This window comes from Brassica napus, chromosome C6, assembly GCF_020379485.1.
Source record: "Brassica napus cultivar Da-Ae chromosome C6, Da-Ae, whole genome shotgun sequence".
NCBI lineage: Eukaryota > Viridiplantae > Streptophyta > Magnoliopsida > Brassicales > Brassicaceae > Brassica > Brassica napus.
The window spans coordinates 42,240,549-42,254,862 of record NC_063449.1 but is presented as its reverse complement, the minus strand read 5'-3'; the positions used below and the strand labels follow the sequence as shown (position 1 = coordinate 42,254,862).

The window sequence follows — 14,314 nt, the reverse complement described above, 5'->3', positions numbered from 1 at the left end:
TGATTTGTATCCGTATGCAGGGCCGGCTGCGTAGTAGGACAAGTGCTGTGATCGACCGAGCCCAAACCCGTGTCTCTCTATGTATTAATAGTTAAAGAGTTTATTTTTCTTTATAAATTTATATTATTATATAATTTTTTTATAAATATAATAAATAAAACTAAAAATGGCCCACAAATATTTGATATGTATATAGTTTAATTTTCATCAAAATATACAAAATATTACTGATTAAATTTTAAAAATATTTTAAATATTATTTAAATATAAATCATAGAGAACAAAAAAAATTGCCCTACGGGCCAACAGTGTATGCCTACGAAATATTTAACATAAGAATTCATTTTGGTAGAGGCAGGCAAATCATTATGAAACATTAGGGGGAACCCGCGCTTCCCGCAGAATTTAATATTTTGTGAACAAAAAAACAAGTTAAAGTTTATTTGTAAGTGTATTGAGAAATTACACCTAATGTTTAGATGATAATAATTTATATTTTTCAAAATTGGAGTATAATTTTTTTTTTAATTAATATTTTTATTTAAGAGGATCAAATTATTTTATTCACAATATTATATATTAGTTAAATTATATATATTTGAATTTCAGCTATTTTTATTAGGAATATTTGATATATTTTATGTGTGTTGAATCCGTATGATAGAATACAAATTTTTAATATGCAATTCAATAAAATAACAAGAAAATATTTGAATGCAAAGGAGATTCATTTTACATTACAATAAAAAATAAAATGTTTTGCTTTTTGTTTAGACCAATATCATCGAAGAGATGCTTAATGCACACATTTCATTTTACTTTGCTTATATTTTTTGGCAGAATATATTTTACAAAGACATATTTTAATCTTATATGTATATATACGAATTTTATTTCACATATACACCAAGCAAAAAAAACTCGTGCACAAATTCATTAATTAATAACTTATGTGATATCTGAAAACCTGAAATACATCTTCCTTCCGAAGGTTTTAGTATAAAGAAATAGTTGGATTTTTAATGGTTGCCTTGACTATAAAATAATTATATATATAATTCATGTTTACATATATTTCAATTCGGTCCAACCGAAGCATCTTCCAAGACTAACACACTGGCTAAATTCACAGTAATCTCTGATATTATGTAGTTTCAGAAGCCACTTAAGAGATCATTCAAAATACTCGATCGTTCACAAAAATATCAAACTCCTCAGTGCTAAAGAGCATCCCAAATCTGTCATTTCAACAATCTCATGAACTTATGAACTGGTTCCTTCTTAGCAATGTTTCTGATGCAGAAAAAAAATTAAGGAAGTTTCTCTTATTTTACCTCTACAATAAGCACAACACAGCCAATAAAGTTCTCATAAGCAATCGCAAGAAACATTCTTCAGGATCTCTACTGAAACAGAATAACTCTTGACCCGGTACAACCCTTGCAGAGATCTGCATTATTGATAATCAAAAAACAGCTGAAGATTACATTGCCATGGTGATTATCATTAGCTTTGGTAATAAAAACTTTGATAGTCTCTTTTACAAAAAAAAAAAAAAGAGTAGAATATTAAGAAACATAAGTAAAGTAACTTTATTCTTTAAAAATAGGCACATTGCATATTTGTTATACCTTTTTACAACTGAAAAGATACAAAGTAGAACACATAGTTGATTGAACAAAAAATTTCGTGGACTCTATATTGAAGAAACCAAGGAATCGCACCTTTGGTCATGTTTCCACAGCATCAGAGACGTCATGAGAGCGAACTGTTACCTCTTCTTCTAGTCCCAATCTGGGAAAAAGAGTCAGCAAACAGTAATGAAAATGTTAAGCAACAAAGAAAGCTATAACATCAATTGTGTTGTAGTGTGAAAAAGACAAGGGAACATTACATTCACTTCTCAAACAACTTCCTTAAGACAAACAAAAAGATAAAGTACTCCAGTTGCAAACATCTTTAATTGTAAAAGACACAGAGTCACAAACATTCCAACATGACAACTAAACCAATCATAAAGATTATCACTCGTTGTTAAGTCCAATCTTGGATTTGGAACTAAAGTTGTGAGGTACAATAATATATAATAGAGCCTTGGAACTTGGAAGCTTTACCTCCAAGATAATGTTAGGTTCCGAGTTTTCCTATCAAGTTGCAGGATTCAAGTGTCTCTGAAGCTCTAATCACCTTTTCATGTGTCTGGTTAATTTCATATTTTCTGTAATCAAACCCGCCTCTTCTATCTGCAAAAGTCTTCAGTATCAGATAGCATGAAGCATATTAGTTCAAGTAAGTAAGGGAATGAAGATGATGAGTCACCCGAACCTTGGGAAGCAGACCCTGGCTTTCTCATTAATCATACATCAAACTATTAAGCAAAGTCTGATTCAGATAGCCAACATCAAACAAAGTAGAGATCTTTGTTTTGTGTGTGTGCATAAGATGGGTCGTTAGTGAAAGACAATCATTTCATTGCGTAAGGGTTCTGGGGAGAAGAACATGAGATGAAACGACACCAAGACTTCTCGATCCAAGGAATCATCATCAGATTCATCGCAATTCGTCTTGAAGAGCTCTCCTTATAAGTTTCTGTTGATTAGAAAAGAAGACAAAACGTCGGGATTGAAGATTCACAAAGTGTATCAACAGCTCGAAACTCCATAGAGATATCAGAATCTCCATGAAGAAATCTTCATACTTAAGCAAAGTATTATGATGATTGAGGGTGAGAGGTCATGATTGGTGAATTTAGGAGAAGCTTACCTCCTTATTTATAGGATAAGTTTTGTAACCATCGAGGAGGGTGAAGGTGCTACTACTGAATGGGAGTTAATGAAGGTGATTGAGAACGTAAATCACGGAGATTGAATGAAAGCCTAGAACGTTACCCCTTTTCTGGTAAGAGGCGGTGGCCTGTACTTGGATCGACGCGACGGTGACGTCGTCTTAACGCAGACGGAAGAAGGAAATATAATTGGGTTTATACGTAAAACATGAAACCCATATATAATAAAAACCCAAACGAATTGTAATTATGTTTTAATGAAATGTTGCGGATTGAGTACATGAACACATGTCACGATGATAAACTTCGACTTATCTAGTTGGAATCTGATGTGGAAGGCTGGGAGAGAAGGAAACAGTCTTTTATAATAATAGAAATTCCGATTTGATTGCCATTACATTTTCTTTGTTAATCTTGGACCTATGCCTGACAAGTGAACCTAAGCAAGGATCAGATTCTAAATTCAGAACAAAACCAATTATATGAAACTCAAAAGTATATCAAATTTCAAAGCGGCACAAACCAGTTTGTCCGGCCCGTGACAACAACCATATATGTAAACAATAAGAGTAACGTATCACAGACGCGAGAAAATGTAACAAGTTGATCTTACTTTTTTTTTTTTTTTGATCAAACAAGTTGATCTTACTTATGATCTGTCACTGGGACATGCCTTAAGATAAGCCTTAAGGAGAGTCCCACACTCGTCAATTTCACCTCTTGTTATTTCCCATATTCTAAAACTCGGCCGTCTAGGCGTTACGCGTCACTTTTCCGCCCCGATTTATGTCAAATCGGTTTAAAAAATCGGATATCCGATTTTTTTCCGCCTAGACCGCCTAAATGACCGCCTAGCCGCCTAAATGACCGCCTAGCCGCCTAATCTATTTTTTAATTTATTTTTTATTTTATTTTATTTTTTTTTTATTTTTAATAATATTTTTATTTATTTATTTGATCTAAAATTTTATAAATATCATTTATATTCATAATTTTGATGAAAATTACACTATATTAAGTTTATATATTCTATTTGTGTGTTTTATACAATCTTAAACATGAAAATGTATTAATGTTATACACAATTAAAGATTAACATGTTTTATAACATAGTAAACCATCTAAAAATTCCGCCCCGTATAATTTCTGATTAATCCCCGATTTTCTTTTTAGGCCCTAGGTCCAACCCGACCGTCCGACTAGCGCCTAGCGCGTTCCCGAACATGGGTTATTTCTTAAGGGCAACATATCCCACCAAAAAAATAATTAATCCTAAGTCCCAACCATATATTATATACATTTATGCATATTTTTGTCTTAACTCGGCTTGTAATAATACAGCTATAATATATACTCGAGTAGATTACAAACCTCTCTTTTTCGTTTGCTATGTTCACAGTGTGATAGCCATTCAATTTCATCATATGATACCTTAATAAATACTCCTTTCTCTCGGTTACACAAGTTGTAACGGGGAAGAATGGGAAACATACGTAAAAGGATATGTAATAGATATATAAGGATGCTGACGTGGAAGTAACAGATATGATGAAAGTGGTAACTTGTCAATTAAGCACGACTTTTCCATGCCTAGTTAAAATCGTTCATCACATGACTATTCAATATTCAACTAGTTATTTTTGCTAAGACTATTAAACAAATTATAAAAAGACTGAAAAGGTCCACATCATTGTGTGGCGCTTTGGACTTGGTCTCCATTAATAAATAGTTATTAAATACACACCAAACAATGCATTCACTTCACAATTCGTTTTATGAAACATATCTTGCTTAAGTTTCAACAAGAAGAAAGTAGTATTAACATAGTATCAGCAAATGGAGTTTTTCCATAACGCTAAAGCCGTTAGGATGCGTAACCTCCACGAGAAGTATCTTATGGCGGACGAGGACGAGGAGACGGTGACTCAAGAAAGGAATGGTTCCGACAAGAGAGCTCGATGGACCGTCGAACCAGTTCGTGGTTCCTTTGAAGTGATCCGTTTGAGGAGTTGCTACGGTAGCTACCTCACCGCTTCGAAAGAGCGGTTCTTGCTCGGTGCCACGGGGCGTAAAGTGGTTTTGTCGAAACCGAATGGACTTGACTCGTCCGTAGAGTGGGAGCCGGTGAAAGAAGGGTCAAAAGTAAAGCTCAAGACTAGACACGGTCGCTTCCTCCGAGGCAATGGTGGACTTCCTCCGTGGCGTAACTCAGTCACTCATGACTCTCGTCATAGTTCGGACTCGTTCTTGTGGGATGTTGATGTCGTCGAGATCTTGGTCGAAATGACGTCTCCGGCTCCAGCTCCGGCGATTACTCCTCCACAACATATGAGGCTGTCAAGTCCTCCGATGTCTAAGACCACTTCAGAAAAATCGGAGGAAGAGGTTGGTATTGTTATTTAGGACTAGACAAATTATCTATCTACCCGAATTGTTATTTGTTTTCAGGCAGAAGTTGAAAAAAAAAGTTAATAATAACGAGACTGATCAGATATCCACCAATAATTGATATTATTTCGAATATCTCCAAACTTATTTTAGACGAAGGGGATCACAAACTTGTATTCAGATAATGTGCCCAATTATTTATTTACTATATGTACATATATATATATATATATATATATATATATATTTAACTATATACTGTATGAAGTTTCAAGATTGTCATCTTAACATTTTCTTGCTTTTGTGTTGACTAGTTGAGTAACTCGCCGCCGAAATCTGAAGGGTGGAACAGTTGATGCAGACGCTTGAGGGAAGAGACTAGCATGGATATTGTTGTTGCGTGTACAGACGCAACGGCATGCTGTGTGTGTCATGCAATAGTGGTCAAAATATTAGCTCAGATTGAGATATGGTGTTGACCAAAAGGTTAAAGATTGGTCCTCGGTTCCATTGGATAAGGGTGTTAAATAAAAAATATATTGATACATTATTGTTGTGGGTGCTGATCTTTCATTTTATTGTACATAATATACTTCTTTTAAACGAATCACTTAAGTTATATATATGAACATTTGCCAAGAAATGATGATGTTATTCGAAGATTTTTTTTAATCAACTATTAATGACTTTAAACTGCTACATGTTCCTTTTTCCTATACTAAATTGTTCTTCTATTGAAGTTTTGCTAAAAAATTTGAGAAATATCTTAGGATAATAATAAAAAAAGACTATTGTCACAAATATAAATAGTTTCACCAACCCTTTATGTTTAGAATGAAAGGGTGGAGACTTGGGATTAAGTTTTAATTTTTTATAAAATAAAAATAAATATTAAAATTTTGAAAATAAAAATTTGAAAAATAGTTTCAAAAAGTATTTCAAATTAAAAAAAATATTGAAAAAAAATTTCCAAAATATTTTTATAAAAAATTTAAATTTGAAAACATATAATATGAAACTATAAAAAATTATTATTATTTTTTTTATTTTACATTTATATATCTAGGGTATTAAAACTTTTTACTTATTAAATGAAATATTTTTGCCATTTTCTTCTTAGAATTTATTTTTGTGATAAAAACTTGAAAATATTCAATTTAGGAGAATTGTCCAAAAAAAAATTTTTAATCAAGGCTTTTAAAGAACTGTTATTTTTTTTTTACTCAATCATCATCATGGTGACGCAGCCTTTAACCCTCGTGGAGTCTGTTCAATGACCGTTCTGATCGTCTCCGACGTAGTTCTCCCAGCGGTCATCTCATCATCGCCGTAAGACGGCTCAGATCCACTACCAAGCTGACGGATCATGTTTGCTCGAGGTGGAAAGGATCTCTTGAATGGGCTTGGCCCATTACATATTGCAGATATGTCCAGCAGTATTCTAGTTCACCAAAACCCATCAACTCTTTGACACAGCCTATTGTGGGTTTGTTAGATTTGGCTGGTATCGTGCCGATTTCCAGTGGGTTCTTTGACCAAAGCTTTTCCAGTTAGGGCTGAAACATTTCGAACCATTGGGAGAGATAGGAGCAGTGGCTGGCAGAACGAGTGGCTAACGATTTATAAGATTCCTGGTCCAATCCTAGTAAGCGACCCCTGATTTGAAGTTGAATCTCTCTCTGAATTACATGTGAAGGTTTCAGAATACCTGAGGGGAGTCTAGAGTTTCTCTCTCGCCATAAAAAAATAGATGCAGGCTTGAACGATAAGCTTAATAATAGCTTTACTTTCTTGATGGAGGTGACTGTCCTCAGCCAAACCACAACATCAGCAAAGATGGAAGGTGGACATAGCGAGGATTGAGAGAAGAAAGAAGACCAGACCTCAGTTGAATAATTGCAGGAGAAGAAAAGGATCAAATGGAAGGCACAAAAGGATTCAAAAAAATCTATTATGGACCTATGTGTATTTTTGTTTAAAAATTAAAAAAAATTGAAAATAGGAGAAAAAAACTAAGTAACCAAGAAACTTCAACTTATTTACAAATCTAATCACCGAAACCCATTAACCCGATCCGACCCAACTTGAAAATCCTAAATTCCCAATTTCATCTTTCCTCACTCACGATTTCAAACTCTCTCTCCCATAACCACCACGATTTTAAACTCCCATCTCTAATCAAACTTAGATTCAAGCACAATCATCTCTAAACAACAATCCCCATCTCCAATTTCGTATCCAATTTCGTGTGTGCAATGTCGCCAAAAACTCGCTCGCCAAGATGAAAGAAAAAACGGAAGCGTCGGAGAAGAAGAAGAAAGCCGATGTGAAAAGAAGAAAAGGAGAGGCAGCGAAAAGGAGAGCCGCCATTAAGAAAAAGAGAGAAGCGGCGAAGAAGAGTGAAACCACAGAGAAGAAGAGGAAGCGAGACAGTGGTCTGGACGGTGGGTCCTCGTCGAATCCAACCAAGAGGACTCGGAACCGTGTGAGAGAAACCGCAGCATCTCCATCGGAACATCAAGGCGTTCATGCCCCCACACCAGCAGCAGAATTGCCTTCTCAGGGCGATAGCGAGGGTACACCACGCCCAGTGATTCCGAGTCAGCCACAAAAATCGCCAACACCAACTCATGCAGCGAGTGAGGCTGAGAATCAACAACAACCTCGAGTAACCTCAGGCTCTGCCACAAAGAGTCCTTCACATCGTGTAGACGAGCAGAACGGTGAGGAGATTGGATCTAATAACAGAGATTCAAACGCACCCGAGGTTGCCGTTGATAATGACGCTCCAAGAACGGTAAACAAGTCAATTTAAAATGGTTTTAGAATTATTTATGATAGGATTGAACTAAGAAATATGTAGTAATTATATAAGTAGTATAACTAGTACAACTAAAAGAATAAAACTAGTTCAACTGGTAATAATATGTTGTAAACAGAATCAATGGAACTAGTATAACTAGTACAACCACACTTCTTATAAATAATATAACTGGTACAACTATCAAAAGTATAATTAGTTTAACTAATACACCTGAGTATTGAATAACTAGTACAACTAAAAGAATGAAACTAGTTCAACTGGTAATAATATGTTGTAAAACAGAATCAATGGAACTAGTATAACTAGTACAACCACACTTCTTATAACTAATATAACTGGTATAACTATGAAAAGTATAATCAGTCTAACTAATACAACTGAGTATTGAATTACTAGTACAACTAAAAGAATGAAACTAGTTCAACAGGTAATAATATGTTGTAAACAGATTCAAGATAACTAATAAAACCACTTTTTTTATAAGTAATATAACTGGTACAACTACGCTTCTTATACGCAGTCTTACTGGTATAACTAGAGAAGTATTTTGTATAACTATTTAATGAGATGGTGTTGTCGTTGTATAACTAGGGTTGCTGGTAGAACTAGTAATATTATTTTTCATTTAATTAGTGTAACTGGTACAACTAAATGATTTTGTGCTGTATAACTCAGTTATTTATTCAGTGTATTTTGTTTGTGTTTTTCAGGTTGAGAGGGATGATATGACCGTATAAGCTGCCAGACCTGCTGGTTTTTTCTTCAAACCGAGCGACTATGGAAAGGGTTGCAAGCTCTCCTCAAGGTGCCATCAACACGATTTTCTGAAGACGATTAAAAAGTTAGAGGCCTCAGAGAAGAGTTGGTTTCAGGATCATCCTCAGTTCAAGCATATATTCCACATGGATTGTACCCCAACAAGAAAAGTGATGGGATTGTGGATGTTGCTACTTTGTACTATGCATACAGGAAAGGGTCGACAAGCTTGGTTTGGGGTAAATGGTGTTCCAATTAGATACTCCATCAGGGAACATAGCCTCCTCTCTGGTTTATACTGCCACTCATATCCAGAAAACTATCCGAGCATAGGGAGCATGAAGTTTGCGAGAAAGTATTTTAAGGTAAAGAAGACAAAGGATGAGAAGGAAAAGGGTCTGCAAGTGACATAAGCGGATGTCTTAGAGAAACTTCAGAAGATGAAGTTTGATGGTAGTGGCGATCGTCTGAGGATGGCGGTTCTTTACTTTTTGGCTAGAGTTTTAAGAGGAAGGTCAAAAGGAGGATACTTCATTGAATATTTCATTCTTCAAGCAGCAGAAGATCTGGAGTTTTGCACCGAATTTCCATGGGTCCGCTACACATTTGATGATTGCATGAAGGAGATTTTTCATGTGAGGGATCAGTTTCGTGATGGGATCCCAGAGAAGGCACAGTGGGTATTTCCTGGATTTATCAACCCTTTGGAGGTATATGAATTGTATTTTTCTTATAATATAACTAATGTGATTGTGTGAAATGATGTGCAGATATTAGCATTTGAATGTATCCCTGTCCTTAGAGATAGATTCAGAGAGCCTGTTCCAAACTGTCTTGATGGTTGTCCAAGAATGTGCAAATGGAAGTTCAAGAGGACCGGAACAACAGGATTTCCACTTGACATGATTTATCGGAAGCTAGGAAACACAAAGGTAAAAGCTTATAATTTTTTTAAATGTTGTTTATGTCATTTTCTTCAAGTTCATAGTTAATTAAATGTGTAATTTGTTGTTGGTCATATTTCAGGAGATTATCAGTATTTTGAAACCACAAGGATATGAAGCAGACCTTGTGTATGAAATAATGGATGAAGGGACTTATGAAGATTTGGAGCTGATAGATGATTCAGATACGCCAGACATAGCTGTTGACAGTTGGAACAAGATCCTACTAGGACCAGGGAGTAAAATTTTCTGGCCGGATCTATTCGAGATGGATGTGAGAACCCGAGAGCAACAAGAGCAAGCAGAAGGCGAGGCAGGAGGCGAGGCAAGGGGCAAGGCAGGGGGCTAGGCAGGAGGCGAGGAGTTGGGGCAGGGGCGAGGCAGGGGGCGAGGCAGGTCGTGAGAGTTTAAGAGAATTAGAGTTGAAGTTGAACAAAAGAATGGACGATGGATTTGCATTGAGAGACGAAACAATTCGTCTTCTAGCAGCAAGAGTGAAGGAGTTGGAACAAGACAAGATTCAGAGAGAAAGTTGGCCATTCCAGTTTGGTGAAGCTGAAACCGAATATGCTTCCGGAGGGAGAAGAAGAGATAAGGATGGTGATGAAGAGGCTGAGATGCATGGTGATAAGGAGGGTGATGAAGAGACTGGGATGCATGGTGATAAGGAAGGTGATGAAGAGACTGAGAAGCATGGTGATAAGGAGGGTGATGAAGAGGCTGAGAAGCAAGGTTTGGATGATTATGAGGGTGATAGGGAGGGCGAGGACAATGGTGACAAGGATGGTGATGAGGCTGAGGCTGAGAAGGAGGGTGATGAGGCAGAGGCTGAGAAGGATGGTGATGAGGCAGAGGCTGAGAAAGATGGTGAGAAACAGATCGAGGCAGAGGCTGAGAAGGATGGTGATGAGGCAGAAGCTGAAAAAGATGGTGAGAAACAGATCGAGGCAGAGGCTGAGAAGGTAATGCAAGGTAAGTCATGATAACATATAAGTTCACATTATATTTTAAATGATGATGATCTAAGTCATGATGTATTTTTGTTCAATGTAGATACTAAAGAGAGATTTGATGATGATGGAGATGAGCAATCTACACTTCAAATTATGGCACACACTGCAGAGAGATTTGAGAAGGTTGCTGCAGAAAAAGCTGCTGCGGACAAGACAAATGAGGTTGTAGATGATGATGCTTTAGAGAAGGAAGGTGAGGTTGGAGTTGATGTTGCTTTAGAGGAGGCAGCTTCGGTTGGAGTTGATGATGCTTTAGAGGAGGCAGCTTCGGTTGGAGTTGATGAGATGCCAAAGAGGGTGTCCAAGCGTTCTCATTTGTTGAGGTCTCCTTTTACGCCAAACTGATTTGGGGAAGTGCTAAACTATGTTGTTGTTTTAGGAACCTGTATGTGTTTGTTTTAAAACCTAAATCCAAACTTGTATGTGTGTGTTTTAAAACCTAAAACTTGTATGTGTGTGTGTTTTAAAACCTAAATCAAAACTTGTATGTGTGTAATTGATTTGGTGGTTGAATAGGTTGCATTTACAGGTGGGAAACTAGAACAAGTAAAACTGCATCAACTATGCCCAAAAATATAAAATTAGTACAACTAGAAAAACTAGTACAACTAGTGTTGAATTAAAACATGTAGGACTTATCTGGGAATCCACTTATCTGAAACACATTATGCACACAAAGTTGTATTAGTTATTTAGTTATACTGGTTTCTACAAAGTTGTACTAGTTTATTAGTTATACTGTCCAGCACAAAGTTGTACTAGTTATTCAGTTATACTAGTTTGTACAGAGTTGTACTTTGGCAGTGAAACCTGAAAATATTAGTTGTACCAAAGAAAAAATACCATTATCTAAGTTGTACCATTTATTTATGTTTACATTTGTTTGTCCGGATACAATGAAAGCATCACTATTGTTAAAATACTTGTCACGTATGTTTTACAAAAAATATGTGGACAAACAAGTAAACAAACCTTAAAAGTATAAGGTAGATCAAACAAACTTTTGTGATGGAGTTAAAAATCCAAAAAAAAAAAAAATCCAATACAAAACACAAAGAAACCTATCCAAACACTTAAAAATTAGACTATTTGATTGTTTTATTAATAGGGAAAGCCCAAAAGAATATTTGAATTTCAGAACATGCATAGTTGTACTAGTTATACCAGTAGAACCTATTTTAGTAAACTAGACATAGTTGTACTAGTTATACCAGTAGAACCTATTTTAGATTTAGTAGTTGTACCAGTATGACAACACATAAATATGAGTGTTATGTTTATGAAGTTTTACCTGATTGAAACAACACAACGCATAAATAAATTTCTACAACACATAAATATGTTCCACAACACATAAACAAGTTCCATAACAAGTTAACAAGTAAGACTCATTCATCATTTCCTTCGTTGTCACCTCCCTCGTCCCCATTTCCCTTGCTGCCACTGCTGTCACTGCTGTCACTACCACCGCTATTGCTATCATTGCCACTGCAATCACTGCCACTTTCTTCGTTTTCACCAATCAATGGTGGAAACTTCTTCTTTCTCTTCCTCTGATATTCTCCGGCAGACGGGAATCTAGTAACTTGTAGTCTTCCTTTTTTTTCTCCACATACGGAGGGAAGACAACCTGAGATCGGATTTCCTCAGGAATTTCAGAACTTTCCCATGTTGAATGATGAGACACTGGATATATTGTCCTGTAATATGCCAAAGTCCACTGCTCCATCCAGTAATAACTAGAACAATAATGTTCAGCCATTTCTCCACACGCCATGATGGCAGCAAGTGCATGCACACAAAGATACCGATCAATATCAAAATACCTACAATAGCATGTTCTGTTGCTCAAATCAACCAAATAACCATGACCATCTTCGCCAAGTACATTGTAGTGACCTTCAAATGTATTTAGCTCGGTCACCTTCAGCTTTTTAGCCGTAGGATATATGTGATGTAATATCCCATGCACATGTGGGATTAGTATGTGCCTCTCTGGTACGCGTAGAGATAATATACGGTATTTGTTGAACCATTCTGTTATCTTTTCCACGATCACATCAAGCATTGGCAACAACGCATATTTCCTTGGTTCCTTCAAAACACCATTGATAGATTCAACAGTGTTGGTTGTGTCTATGTTGTACTTTTCTCCCTGAAATTTACATCTTGCCCATTTTGTCTCATGAACACTGTCATCTAGATACTCGGCCGCTTGAGGATACATTTTCCTGAAATCGTCGTAGCATTTTCTGAACTCCACCTCACTGTAAATACAACAATATCTCTAAATTTTTTGGCAACCCCTTTCTTGTTAACATTGCTGCAAGCTCCGCTGCCATTATTAGACAAGTGATAATTGCAATATCCATGGATCGCCAATGGGTATACCTCGTGTACTTTCTTGATGATGCTTTGGTTTCTATGAGTACAAAATACAAGCTGAGGATCATCTCGTATCAAAGTTTTTAATATAGTTAAAAACCACTCCCAGCTTGCATTTTTCTCACCATCTACTACCGCAAAAGCAAGGGGATAATGATGATGATCTGGATCCTGAGCAGTGGCAATGAGAAGCACTCCTTTGTACACACCCTTTAGGTGAGTTCCATCCATTATTATCACTTGCCTCATCGGCTTGAACCCTTCGATGCAAGCTCCGAGCGCAAAGAACATATACTTAAACTGGTTCTTCTCATCCACTTCTAATCGTGTAATGGTATCAGGATTCATCCTTTGTAACATGTGCAAGTAAGATGGCAGCATAGCAAAACTCTCCTCCGGGTTGCCACGCAAATCACTCAAAGCTTTATTTTTCCCTCTCAAAGCCGTAGAATATGAAACCTTAACACCCAGTCTTTTCTGCACCAAATCTATGAGAGTCTTTGGATCCGGAGTCTTGTATTTGCCGGGATAATCAGAGTGCACCACTGATGCGACCAAGCTTGGCATGCCTCTTTTCTTATTCTTCATGACACTTGCATCTCCACGAGAGCACATATGCAATTTTCTATACGTTCTGATAGAGAAAAAATCAGAGTTCTTCAGCTTTGCAGCTCGTAAATACCATCTGCATCCAGCCCCACGACATTTCAATATGTAAACCCGAGGATTCGACTTCTTTATATCAACCTGAAAACAATTGGAATGCACACCTTTGTCCAATAAATCCCTCACTTCTTCTCTAGTCGCAAATTCTTGATGAAAACTAATATCAATGCCATCATCCCACTCTGAATTGACAACAGGAGGTTCAACTGCTGTAACAGCCGGCAACTCCTCCCTATCATCCATTTCATCACCCTCTTCACTGATTTTCTCATGCTCAAACTTATCCTCCTGAATATGAGGAACAATTTCCAACTCTCCAACTCCAACCATGCCATCATTAGCTCTGGCATCACTCAGATTTTCCTCATTCATAGAAAACATCTCATTGCTCTGATTTTCTGCGACGATTTCCTTAAGCTCCACACGCAAGACACTACGTCGGTTTTTCTTATCTACCTTCATTAAATATCCTAAAACATCTTCATCATCCAAGATATAACAAGGTCTCTTATTATTCAATACCAGCGGAAAGTAACTCAACTGAAGCTTCGTC

General features: G+C 36.5%; 3 protein-coding genes and 1 long non-coding RNA gene across 5 annotated transcripts; 3 read left to right on the top strand and 1 right to left on the bottom strand.

The window, feature by feature from the left end:
* Nucleotides 1-1,031: 1,031 nt before the first annotated feature.
* On the bottom strand, nt 1,032-3,255 carry LOC111211631. Of its 2 annotated transcripts, XR_007325275.1 has the most exons (7): nt 2,889-2,971; nt 2,764-2,818; nt 2,326-2,589; nt 2,115-2,243; nt 1,725-1,794; nt 1,335-1,450; nt 1,032-1,238 (listed from the first exon to the last, which is right to left on the bottom strand). It is a non-coding gene; the product is annotated as an uncharacterized LOC111211631 (long non-coding RNA). The 2 variants fall into 2 exon arrangements; XR_002662564.2 differs by having other exon boundaries at nt 2,764-3,255.
* Nucleotides 3,256-4,517: 1,262 nt separating this feature from the next.
* On the top strand, nt 4,518-5,816 carry LOC125589073. Its single transcript, XM_048761290.1, has 2 exons — nt 4,518-5,170; nt 5,488-5,816. Exons 1-2 carry the CDS (start codon nt 4,622-4,624, stop codon nt 5,527-5,529), a joined length of 591 nt encoding a protein of 196 aa, XP_048617247.1. The 5' UTR covers nt 4,518-4,621; the 3' UTR covers nt 5,530-5,816.
* Nucleotides 5,817-7,454: 1,638 nt separating this feature from the next.
* On the top strand, nt 7,455-8,734 carry LOC125588540 (neuromodulin-like). Its single transcript, XM_048759936.1, has 2 exons — nt 7,455-7,970; nt 8,708-8,734. The coding sequence occupies exons 1-2, from the start codon at nt 7,455-7,457 to the stop codon at nt 8,732-8,734; spliced, it is 543 nt and encodes a 180-aa protein (XP_048615893.1).
* Nucleotides 8,735-10,137: 1,403 nt separating this feature from the next.
* On the top strand, nt 10,138-11,055 carry LOC125588539 (high mobility group nucleosome-binding domain-containing protein 5-like). The gene is made up of 2 exons (XM_048759935.1): nt 10,138-10,669; nt 10,751-11,055. Exons 1-2 carry the CDS (start codon nt 10,138-10,140, stop codon nt 11,053-11,055), a joined length of 837 nt encoding a protein of 278 aa, XP_048615892.1.
* Nucleotides 11,056-14,314: the final 3,259 nt, after the last annotated feature.

Coding starts and splice junctions, on each gene's coding strand:
- LOC125589073 (XM_048761290.1), top strand. CDS start 4,622: ATGGAGTTTTTCCATAACGCTAAAGCCGTTAGGATGCGTAACCTCCAC. Junction 5,171..5,487: donor CAGAAAAATCGGAGGAAGAG/GTTGGTATTGTT, acceptor TGTGTTGACTAG/TTGAGTAACTCGCCGCCGAA.
- LOC125588540 (XM_048759936.1), top strand. CDS start 7,455: ATGAAAGAAAAAACGGAAGCGTCGGAGAAGAAGAAGAAAGCCGATGTG. Junction 7,971..8,707: donor ATAATGACGCTCCAAGAACG/GTAAACAAGTCA, acceptor TGTGTTTTTCAG/GTTGAGAGGGATGATATGAC.
- LOC125588539 (XM_048759935.1), top strand. CDS start 10,138: ATGGACGATGGATTTGCATTGAGAGACGAAACAATTCGTCTTCTAGCA. Junction 10,670..10,750: donor GGCTGAGAAGGTAATGCAAG/GTAAGTCATGAT, acceptor TGTTCAATGTAG/ATACTAAAGAGAGATTTGAT.